Here is a 12397-nt window from a genome sequence, read left to right as displayed (position 1 = left end):
CTGAAATGACAGCCCTCGTGTGTTGTCTGTGGAAAACCTGTCAAACAAAATATAAGTTTTAATGCATATTGGGGTTGACATTATTCACGTAACATTTTCAGGAGAACGCCAATAGTCTTGAGCTACTGAAAGCACAAATCATCCACAATGGAAACATGCTAGTTATGTAGATGTCCATTTGCTTAGCGGTGTGAATTCTATTTGCTTCTGGAGTATTTATTACTTCAGAACTTCTTGCTCTGAACATTCTTCCAACGCTCTCTGAGTGGTGCTTTGTTGAGGATGCGTAGCTACAAGATAAGTTGTTCCCCAACTTTTTACATAGCATCTTGCCCCATTTCCACATGTTGATCACAGATGATGATGTGGTTTAGACTTTGATTATAACTCTGCGCACTTGGACATAAGCTTTTGTAGGATTAGAGGAAAAATGACTATACAGCACTTTACTCCATTTATTGTCAATGCCAAGTTAAAATGGAGGCTGTCATACCAGGATCTGATTAACTGGCTACATTGGAATGCTGAGACACCAGTCATGGAACTTGGCAGATAGCACTTTACGTCATCATGAAATCCTCCACCTGTCCTCAATCTCTGCTGTACTTCCCTCCCACAAAAACCTGTGGAATTTTGGAATCCTCACTTCTTGTGGATTTATGTAAAAATCCAAATAAGGTATTCATTCCACCCTTTGAGAGTTCAGATTGGCTGGATCAAAATTTTAAAACAAATTAAAAGAAGTTTTAGAGGTTGACATTTTGTCCCAATTGCTTTCTGAAACAAATATTACATGTGAGGATTAGAACCATGTTGCTTTAATTTAACATTTTTACTACATTAACTAATATTAACTTTATAGCCATCTTTCTACTGATATTTTCAATTTATTTTTCTTTTTAAGTTAGGAAAACATCAACTAAAGGGCAAATTGCAGCTGGGGAATGCATACATAAATCCAGTGAAATCAATAGAGTTGCACCTATTTACACCACAATGGAATTTAGCTTGAACTATTAAACTGCATTTCTTCAAATTGTTTTTTAAGAATGTGGCTAAATCTGACATGTTGTATAGAGCAGATTTTTTTAAATATTTGTGGTAATTCATATTAAGTGGATTAAAACTGTTTCTGTTTTTATTTATTTATTTTGTAGCAACTTGAATTAGTGGAACCGAGTGGGTGGATTCATGTTCCTTTAACTGATTCTCATAAGAAGCCTATTCGCACATTTATGATTCAGATTGCTGTTTTAGCCAATCATCAGAATGGAAGAGACACTCACATGAGACAAATTAAAGTGTACACCCCAGTGGAAGAAAGCTCTATTGGTAAATTTCCTAGATGTACAACAATTGATTTCATGATGTATCGCTCTATAAGATGAATTGTCTTATGAAGAAAGAATAAAAGTGATTTTGTTATCAGTTTTGTTTCAAATGTCTTTTCCTGTTAAAAATGTGACAGGACTTACTCTTGTGGAATTCTCTCTCTATAACTTTAATTTTTGTGTGTGTAACTTTAACCTGTTTTGAGTTGTGCTGTTTTTTGATTTCTAATCTGCTTTTGATAGTCACATTTTCTGTTAATTGTGTTTACAAAAGCTGTAGGAGGTTTTTAGATTTTCAAAATGTGTATAAAAGAACTTTCTCCTTTGCTACGAAATGGATAACCATGGTTCACATAACATGTATATTCTTTTTTTCCAGGTCGTTTCTCCATTTGTTGATAATGTATTAGAATACTTCATGGCATGACTGCATATTTTGCTTGGGTCCATCCAAAAAAGCCGTGTTTTAATTAGGTGTATTTTTAATGGATTATTACTACTGTATTTTTTTCTGGGTACGGGATGTTCATTCTTTTAAGAGGGATCTTTATGTCTTTGAAATGACTCCATTGTGGTATTATGCATGTCTTGTTTCTGGTGAGAAATGTGTTTAACTGGGTTTTTATTCTAATAGGTCTCAATGTAGGTTTCATTTTTCTGTATAACTGAAAAAATTGAAATCTAGAAGGAAAGTGAATATTTCTAACTGTATTTTATGTTGTCCTGTCATTACAGATATAATGTAACCATTACATCACTGTAATGTAACAATAGACATTCCAGGAATGCACAGGCAACATTCCTTAGCATTGCTTCCTAGCACCCTTTAAAGTCCCATGGATCACATAAAATAGTAAGAATTCAAATAAAAATCTGTATAAATCTGAGCAATGGTATACTTAAGTTTTTCTTAGAAGAAAAAAGATAAGCAATAAAAAAACCACAAGGCAAACAAGAAACATGTGCATGGCCTATTTATAACTAATGGAAGCACGTAATCTTGTTTTTTAATGGGTTTTTGCATTCTTATTGTTCATTGGTTACACTGTGATTAAAAAAAATGAGACCAGAAAACTAACAATTTTCCTTTTAAAATCTGATATATATGGGTGGAATTTTTAAAAGCCATCATCATTTATCCAACTCTGTCCACCTCTTCAAAAAAAAACCCCAAAAAACAGAACACAGTGGTAAATTCCTATTGATTGCAATGGGAGCAAAATTAGGACAAAACATTTGAAAATCACACTGCAAATAATGAAAATTAAATTGGGAAGCATGGGCAAGGAGATGTGATAAGAGGCTAAGAAAACATGGGTGAAGACTGGAGGAAGGACGGAGGAGGAAAGAAGGCACAGCAATGATGGGAGCAGGGAGATAAAAAAAAAAGGAGGCTCAGAAATGTAACACTGAGATCAGTTTTATGTAACTGTATATTACATTAAATAATGTGCTACCATAAATGTGCAGATTCATCTCTGGTTGAACTCTACTGCCTTTAGTGCAGTAACATAAGAATGAATTTTCCCCATTACGGACCTGATCCCAAGCCCACTAGAATCAGTGGAAAGATACTCATTGATTTCAGTGGGTTTTGGATTAGACCTAAGGTCTATAATTCCACTTGTGGGTTCTGATTTTCCTAGACTATCTTGACAAAATTACAGCTTTTCGTATGGAGGGCAGCTCGGTATTCTTGTTGATAACTGTTTTCCCCTTTTGCTGTTGCCTTATACAAAATACGTTTTCTGAGAACAATAACTCCCGAAGGTTAGTGTGGGACTCAGAGTAGGCTTTTATGTGCTTCATGTTACTGCAAACACGTACTATGGATTTTGGTGCTAACTACTATGAGGAGTCCTCTTGATTTCGTGCTTCATAGGAGTTGTTTGCAGGAGATGGCCGTTTTAAAATATGCAGTCCCTTACGTAGGGATACTTCCTCCTTCTGTGACATGTCTACCTCTTTACTCAACAAATAATGATAGGCAAGAGGCATGTGTGTTGAAAACCAAAAGAATCTAAAATCCCAAAGGATGATATGGACAGTAATTTAGAAACATCATATTGGCATGTTCCTACCCCAGTCCTGAATTCAGGCTACTATTCCTACTAAAGAACCCATCTATTGTTCACAGCCATAAGTCTGGTCATTTATTTTGTAGTAGATTGGATGCAAACAATGGACTAAGAAAAGAAAATAATTATTATTGACTTCAGGAGAAAACTGGATTTGACCAAAGATAAAACTCCCATTAATTTCAGCGGTAGGTAGATGAGGTACTGTTGTCATTCACCAAGTTTCAGCCAGTGACATAGATTACATTTAGTGTCAAATACTTGCTCTGCACACCTATTCAGTTCTATGAATCAAAGATGCCAAATAACATACTGTGGGATGCAACATACTTGTTTTTCTTTCCATTTTCTTATTCTACAGATTACTTTTTCTCTCACATATTAGGCAAACGTATCCAGTTATTTTATTAACAATAACAGCTAATTAATAGTTGTCAAGAGAAAGGTATATATTTATTAAAAATGCACTGCCCTTAACATATTACATAAGCTCTTGAAAAAAATTATGGAAAATAAAATAGAGTGCACAATGCATGCTTGCTATGTGCTATAAAGCCACCCTTCTTGGCCTCACAGCTCCATTAAAGGTAATCATGAACCCGTGTTCTGCAACACATACAGCTCTATATCTTCAGGAAACTTCCTTTGCAGCGTTCTGCAGTGTATTATAGTCGTACAAAGTTGTGTTTTATTATGTACATCAGCAGGGCCGGCTTTAGGAAGTGCGGGGCCCAATTCGAACACTTTCGGCGGGGCCCTGGCAGGGATGACTTAAAAAGAAAAAGGTGTAAAAAAAAAAAAAAAAAAGCCTTCCATTTCTTCCATGTATTATTTACTTTCCATAACTATATAAATAATAAAATTGTATATTATTTACATTGCATCATATATGCTGTTGATTGGTTATTAATGACTGCCGTTTCACATGTGTGGGTCCCCGTCACTCCCTGGGGGTGTGCACATGTGTGGGTCCCCGCTGCTTCCTGCCTCCCTCATTGAAGCAGGTGTGCAGGTTACTGGCCTCAGAACTGCAGGGCAGCAGTGGACATGGGACTGGTTTGAGGCAGGGCAAGGGCTGACTGGAGGTAGGATCTGGCTGCAGGCAGGGCAAGGGTGTGGGGCTGGCTGCAGGCAGGGGAGTGTGGGGCAGGCTGGCTTCAGGCATGGCCACGGGGGTGCAGCAGGGGTTGGCAGGGCTGGAGACAGGAGTATGGGACTGACTGGCTTCAGGCAGGGGGGTGCAACAGGGGTTGGCTGGAGACAGGGCAGGGCGGGCAGTGCAGGGCTGGTGCGGGCAGGGGTGTGTGTCGGGTTGGCTGGAGACAGGGCAGGGGGCTTGGTAGGGGCTGGCTGTGGGCAGGGGGTGCAGAGCTGGCTGCAGGCAGCGGGGGGCGGGGCTGGTGCGGGCAGGGCAGGGGGTCCAGCAGAGGCAGCTGGAGCCCCGGCCCTTTAAAAAGCCCCCAAGGCCCCCACTATCCCAGGGCTCTGAGGGCTATTTAAAGGGCCCGGAGCTCCAGCCGGGGGCACGGGGCTTGCCGCGCTCCAGCTGGAGCTCCAGCCAGGAGAGCAGGGCCGCAGGGCTTGTGGCGCTCCAGCCGGAGCTCCAGCTGGGGCCACGGGACTTACTGCGCTCTGGCCAGAGCTCCAGCCGGGGCAGCGGGGCTTGTCGTGCTCCGGCTGGGGCTCCAGCCAGGGCAGCAGGGCTTGTCGCGCTCTGGTTGGGGCTCCAGCTAAGAGAGCGGGGCTGTGGGGCAGCTGCGCTCCCGCCGGCGCTTTGGTCAGGGGAGCGGGGCCATGGAAGACCCCGGAGCAGACCGCAACCAGGGTAAGTAAAAAAAAAATGTAAAAGGCGCCTAAAGCGCGGGGCCCTCTTAGGCGCGGGGCCCGATTCCCAGGAATCGGGCAAATCGGCCTAAAGCCAGCCCTGTACATCAATAATATGTGTCTTTCCCCTCTCTCTTAATTTCCATTCAAAAAGAGACAAATCCTGAAAATCGGAACTGACTGTACACATCATCCCCATGGATTGTAGAGCAACTTCATGGCTGCAAGTCAGCACTGTGATGAGCCTGGATGAGATATGGGTGAGATTTTTCAAAGGTGCCTAAGTGAACTGGGAACACATATTCCAGTGAAACTCAATGGGACTTGTGCTCCTAAGTAGCGCACTTTTGAAAATCACACCCTTCTGGCTTTAGGCTTCAGAAGCTTGTATTCTTGCTCAACAGAGGGCATTGGCCAGTAGACGCTGTAGTATCAGATCTAACAGCCCAGTCCTGTTTCATATGCTCTTGCGTTGCCACAGCCAGACGTCCTTGGAGCTGCAGGGGGTAAGCCATGGTTCCATGCCACATAGGCAGGATTTGCCCCCACAATGTAAAACTTTTATTCATGCAACGGTGGAGTGCGGCATCAGCCTTGGTGTCTTAGCCAGATTCCAACTTTGTTAATTATCTTGCCAGCCTTTGTACCTTTTGCAGATTCAGTTGGATGTAATATCCTTTGATACCTGTTGTCATAAACAGATAGCTAAGGGTTAATGTCTCTTTCACCTGGAAAGGGTTAACAAACAGTGACCTGCAACACCTGACCAGAGGACCAATCAGGAGACAAGATACTTTCAAATCTCGTGTGGAGGAAAGCCTTTGTGTGTGTGTTTTTGGGTTTGGCTTTGTTCTCTCTGGGTCCTGGACGGGACTGGAGGTGCAACCAGGTTTCTGCCAATCTCCCTACTACAGTCTCTTATCTATTCAGAACAGTAAGTAAGTACAAAGGCGGTCATAGTCTTTTAACTTGTTTTTCTTTATTTGCAGATGTGTACTTGCTGGAAGTAGCTTAAATTGTGTTTCTGCTGGAGAAAGCTTCTTTCTATTGTCTATAAGCTAAAAAACCCTGTATATTTACCACCTTGATTACAGAGACAGTTTTTATGTTTTTTCCTTCTTTATTAAAGTTTTCCTCTTTTTTTAGAATCTAATTGATTTTTTGGTTATCTTTTGTAAGACTCCAGGGAAGGGAGTCTGCACTCACCAGGGAATTGGTGGGAGAAAGGAAAGGGAGGAGGGAAGAAAAACCTGCCCTCTGCGTTTATCTCTGTGTCTCTCTCCGGGAGAGAGGGAAGGGAGGGGAGAAGGGTGGAATCCCTTTGTTTAGATTCACGAAGCTGGAATCTGTCTCTCTCTCCTAGAGTACCCAGGGTGGGGAGAATCTGGGGAGGAGGAAAGGAGGGAGAAGGGAAATGTTTTTTTCCCCTCTGTTGTGAGACTCAAGGAATCAGGGTCTTGGGGGTCCCCAGGGAAGGTTTTGGGGGGACTAGAGGGTATCAGACCCTGAAATTACTGATTGGTGGCAGCGCTACAGAATCTAAGCTGGTAATTAAGCTTAGAGGACTTTATGCTAGTACCCATATCCTGGACGCTAAGGTCCAGATTTGGGAATTATACTATGACACCTGTGCTAAACTGTAAAGTTAAATTTCACTCCTTGCAGTGGCTGCACTTGCCTGGTGGTGGTTTATGTAATTCTCTGTGTAAGTTTATACAATGCTTTAGTAGATGTTTGAGGTGAGCTGGGATCTATAGGCTGAAAGCCCTTGTATAGATGCAAGAATATTATGATTGTACATTACAAATATTTTTTTTCTTGCTCTTTGATGTGCAGCATCAGTGCAAACAAATGCAAATGACCATTCTAAACCCTTCTTATAAGGTCAGTACATGTTTAAATCTTTAATGTATTATAGTTAATGTAAGCACACTGACTTGCTGCAGATTGGCTTCTGAGGAAAATGGCTTCCAAACAGAGGTGTCTGTTGTGGTGTTTTGATTGGTACTGGATTGGTTTTATTTATCTTAGGTCCCCAAGTGCCTTCCTACTGGGTGGCCCTTTATTTATTTTGAAATAAACACAAACCACCGTTCTGTTCTGTAGATATGAAAATGGCAAGGTTTGATAGGGTACACATGTAATCTTTTTTTTTTCTCATAACCAACCCTCCAAAAAGGCATCAACAGTCTCATGTTCTCAGACAAACCTAATTAGGTTGTTAGGAGCACACAATAGGTATTGAGCAATATTAGAAATTGTTTCTACAGTTTTTTATGTTGCCTACTAATGAATTTGAATAATTGGATAAAAACTAATAATAGGGATAACATTTTTTTACTCCAGACACTGATCTGTGCCCTAGGCATAAGTATCATACCTCTTAGTTGTCTTCTGTGACCTTTCATTGAAAAACTGGAATACCATATTGCATCAACAAAGGGAGAAAGTCGTCAACTGGCTGTGTTTTCCTTACAAGGCGATATTGGACATTTGAAACAGAGTTGATAATGGGAGATAATTTGCTAGCTCAAAATATTATTTCGTATTTAATTTTGTGGACAAACATACTTCACCAACAGGCTAGTTAATAAACCGCTTCTACTCCTGTCATAGCATTCTTTCTCAGATCTGAACCTTAGAGTTCAGAAAATGAGATACTAGCATGAATTTCCCTAAGCTTAATTACCAGCTTAGATCTGATAGGCTGCCACCACCCAAAAATATAGGGTTTTGGGGCACTTTGACCTCCCCAACCTTCCCTGGGGACCCCAAGAACCCAGACCCCTTGGGTTCTTAAAACAAGGAGAAATAAACCATTCCCCCACCTTCCCCCTCTCAGAACTTCCCTCCCTGGGCTATCCTGAGATACTGATCTAACCTCTTAAATCAGAGAAGCATCTCCCTTCCCTTCCACAAAGAGGCAAACAGATTCAAGGAAAACAGAGAGATTTTATCTCTCCCCCTCCTGTCTCCCCACCCGTCCTGGTGAGTTATCCCAATCTCTTGGGATAAAACAAGGGAAACAGAGAAAAAACAATCAATCAGGTTCTCTAAAAAGAAATCTTTTAATAAAAGAAAGGAAAAAGTAAAGAATTATCTCTGTAACTTCAAGATGTCAATATACAGGGTCCTATAGCTTACAGAAACCAGAAAGAGACTTCCCCCCAGTACCAATACAAATCAAAATATTCCCAGCAACTACACATATAAAAGTTAACCAGCCAGATCCACAAATGCAAATAGTGTAAAACAATTAAAGAGCCTAAACCGCCTGTTTTTTACTCACTACTTGAAAAGAGACTTGGAGAGCCTGTAGTAATGTCTGGTCTCTCTCAGACCCTCCGAGAGAAGAACAAAGAACTCACACCCAAACTTCCCTCCACCCGAATTTAAAAGTATCTTGTCTTCTGATTGGTCTTCTGGTCAGGTGTCCAGTTTCCTGCTTGTAACCCTTTACAGGTATAAAATACATTAACCCTTAACACTCTGTTTATGACACGCCCCTCAAATCGCAGACAGCGGGGAATCTCACTGGCAGCGATTTCTTCCTAGAACTCAAAAATAACCAGATTAATACAACACATGTACATCTTTACATATACTACTAAGTATATAACTAACAGACTTCTACATTTTAAGAACACTTTTTAACTACTGGATTCTGGGAAACTTTCACGAGAAAGTGCATCAGCTACTTTGTTAGAAGCTCCTGAAATGTGTTGAATTTCAAAATCAAAATCTTGGAGAGCTAAACTCCATCGAAGAAATTATTTGTTGTTCCCCTTGGCAGTATGAAGCCACTTTAGCGCACATGGTCAGTCTGTAGCTGGAACCGCCGTCCCCAAACGTATGGGCGTAGCTTTTCCAGGGCGTACACAATGGCGTAGCATTCCTTTTCATTGACTGACCAGTGGCTTTCTCTGTCAGACAGTTTCTTGCTGAGAAACACGACAGGATGGAAGTTGAGATCCGGTCCCTCCTGCATGAGAACTGCTCCGATACCACGCTCAGATGCATCTGTGGTTACTAGGAATGGCTTGTCAAAGTCCGGGGCCCTGAGCACAGGATCAGACATGAGTGTCGCCTTAAGCTGGGTAAAGGCCTTTTGACACTCATTAGTCCACTTGACTGCATTCGGCTGGGTCTTTTTGGTTAGGTCGGTCAGTGGGCCAGCGATTTGGCTGTAGTGTGGTACAAATCGCCTGTAGTACCCGGCCAAGCCTAAGAAGGATTGGACCTGTTTCTTGGACTTTGGGACAGGCCACTTTTGGATAGCATCCACCTTGGCCTGTAGGGGGTTTATGGTTCCTCGACCCACCTGGTGTCCCAGGTAAGTTACTCTGTTTTGGCCTATTTGACACTTTTTGGCCTTAACAGTTAGTCCGGCCTGCCTGATGCGCTCAAAGACCTTTTCCAGGTGTTCTAGGTGTTCGGGCCAGGAGTCAGAAAAGATGGCCACATCATCAAGGTAGGCAACTGCATATTCGCCCAGTTCTGCTAGTAGACCATCTACCAGCCTCTGGAAGGTGGCGGGTGCATTTCGCAGCCCGAAAGGAAGTACATTAAATTCATACACCACTGCATGGGTGATGAATGCTGACCTCTTTTTGGCAGGTTCATCTAGCGGTACTTGCCAGTACCCCTTGGTTAAGTCTATTGTAGAGATGAACTGGGCACGTCCCAACTTTTCCAATAGCTCATCGGTGCGTGGCATTGGATAGTTGTCTGGACGAGTTACCGCATTTAGCTTACGGTAGTCAACGCAAAAGCGTATTTCCCCATCTGGTTTGGGTACCAGAACCACTGGAGATGCCCATGCATTGGTAAATGGGCAGATTATACCCATCTGTAGCATGTTCTGGATCTCCCGTTCTATAGCAGCTTGGGCATGAGGAGACACCCGGTATGGTGGGGTTCTAATTGAGTGAGCATTACCTGTGTCAATGGAGTGTTATGCTGTTCAGTCCGTCCTGGGGTGGCTGAGAACTGTGGGGCGAAGCTAGTGCACAGCTCCTTGATTTGTTGCCGCTGCAGACGTTCCAGGGTGGTTGAGAGGTTCACCTCTTCCACGCCACCGTCTTTTTTCCCTTCGTAGTAGACACTGTCAGGCCACTCAGCGTCATCTCCTCCCTGGACTGTAAACTGACAAACCTGTAAGTCTCTGGAATAAAAGGGCTTGAGAGAATTAACATGGTAAACTCTGGGCTTTAGGGAGGAATTGGGAAATGCTGTGAGGTAGTTAACAGTTCCCAGGCGCTCTTGGACCGTGAATGGCCCTTCCCATGATGTTTCCATTTTATGGGCCTGTTGCGCCTTCAAGACCATAACCTGGTCTCCTACCTTGAAGGAACGCTCTCGGTATGTTTATCATACCAGGCCTTTTGCTCTTTTTGAGCATGCTCTAGGTTTTCTTTAGCAAGGGCTAAAGAGTGTCGGAGGGTGTTTTGTAGGTTGCTTACAAAGTCCAGAATGTTAGTTCCTGGAGAGGGTGTAAACCCCTCCCATTGCTGCTTCACCAACTGTAATGGCCCCTTAACCTCGTGACCATACACAAGTTCAAACGGTGAAAACCCTAAACTGGGATGTGGTACAGCCCTGTAGGCAAAAAGCAACTGTTGCAACACTAGGTCCCAGTTATTGGAGTGTTCATTGATGAATTTACGTATCATGGCCCCCAAAGTTCCATTAAACCTTTCCACCAGGCCATTGGTTTGATGGTGGTATGGGCTGGCAACCAAGTGGTTCACCCCATGAGTTTCCCACAGTTCTTTCATGGTCCCTGCCAGGAAATTATATCCTGAATCTGTAAGGATGTCAGAGGGCCAACCTACCCTAGCAAAAATGTTAGGGCCTGGCACACAGTGTTAGCCCTGGTGTTGCCTAGAGCTACTGCTTCCGGCCGTCGGGTAGCAAAGTCCACGAAAGTCAGTATGTACTGCTTTCCTCTGTGTGTCTTTTTTGGGAAAGGACCCAGAATATCCACAGCTACTCGCTGAAATGGGACCTCAATCATGGGGAGTGGCTGGAGAGGGGCCTTGACCTGGTCTTGGGGCTTTCCCACCCTTTGGCATACCTCACAAGACCGGACATACTTGGCAACGTCCTTGCCCATCCCCTCCCAGTGGAAGGACTTCCCCAACCAGTCTATTCTGTTCTGTTCACCCCAGCATGGCCACTGGGATGATCATGGGCTAAGCTTAAGAGCTTTTCCCTGTACTTAGTTGGAATCACCAATTGTTTTTGCGGATGCCAGTTTCCTGGTGTCCACCAGAAAGAGTCTCCTTGTATAAAAGTCCTTGTTCTACAACAAACCGGGATCGATTGGAAGAGCTGAGAGGCAGTGGGGTGCTCCGTGCCACCGCCCAAGCTTTATGAAGGCTGTCATCTGCTTCCTGCTCAGTCTGGAACTGTTCCCTTGAAGCTGGAGACACCAGTTCTTCCTTAGACTGGAGACTTGGGCTTGGTCCCTCTGGAAGCGATGTAGGTGATGGGGTTGTTTCCGTTGCTGGTGAGCTGCTTTCTGCTGGTGCACCAGGGGTTATTTCAGGCTCTGGCTGAGCCTCTTGGGTGTGGTTGTCTGCTGCTTCTGCCAGTTCAGGCTCGCTGGCACCCTTTGGCGTTGGGGTTGAAGATGGATTTGCAAGCACTATCGTCAGTGCTGGCAACTGTTCTGGTGCTGGCTGCTTTTCCAGTTCCTGGTCTGGGACTGGAAGCACTGTGGCTGTTTCCGTTGTTGGCATGGGATCCGGGTCCACTACCTCTTTCTGGGTCTCTTGTAACACAGACGGGGCCTCAGTGGACAGCTCAGGAACAGGAATGGGTCTGGAAGCTTGCCTGGTTTGGCTACGTGTAACCATTCCCACTCTCTTGGCCCGCTTCACCTGGTTGGCCAAGTCTTCCCCCAGTAGCATGGGGATGGAATAATTGTCATAGACTGCAAAAGTCCACATTCCTGACCAGCCTTTGTACTGGACAGGCAGTTCAGCTGTAGGCAAGTCTACAGCTTGTGACATGAAGGGGTAAATAGTCATTTGGGCCTTTGGGTTGATGAATTTGGGTTCGACGAAGGATTGGTGGATAGCTGATACTTGTGCCCCCGTGTCTCTCCACGCGGTAACCTTCTTTCCGCCCACTCTCAAAATTTCCCTTCGCTCCAAGGGT

General features: G+C 43.7%; 1 protein-coding gene across 13 annotated transcripts in view; it reads left to right on the top strand.

Annotated features, from left to right (window-relative positions):
- The window catches only part of ANAPC10 (anaphase promoting complex subunit 10), a 205213-nt gene that overhangs the window by 72974 nt on the left and 119842 nt on the right, over positions 1 to 12397 (top strand). For 7 of the 13 annotated variants that reach the window (XM_050946705.1, XM_050946702.1, XM_050946699.1 and 4 more), the window contains one exon: positions 1158 to 2218. The exons of 2 other annotated variants lie outside the window; for them this stretch is intronic. In XM_050946705.1, the coding sequence (XP_050802662.1) occupies positions 1158 to 1388 (231 nt within the window). In that variant the 3' untranslated portion in view covers positions 1389 to 2218. Of the gene's footprint in view, positions 1 to 1157; positions 2219 to 12397 lie in introns of those variants that run through there. 4 more of the 13 variants (XR_007773465.1, XM_050946710.1, XR_007773466.1 and 1 more) reach the window with 3 other exon arrangements.

The sequence above is a fragment of the Gopherus flavomarginatus genome, chromosome 3 (genome assembly GCF_025201925.1).
Source record: "Gopherus flavomarginatus isolate rGopFla2 chromosome 3, rGopFla2.mat.asm, whole genome shotgun sequence".
NCBI lineage: Eukaryota > Metazoa > Chordata > Testudines > Testudinidae > Gopherus > Gopherus flavomarginatus.
Note: the sequence above shows the minus strand (reverse complement) of the source record. Positions and strands in the feature narration are given on the sequence as shown.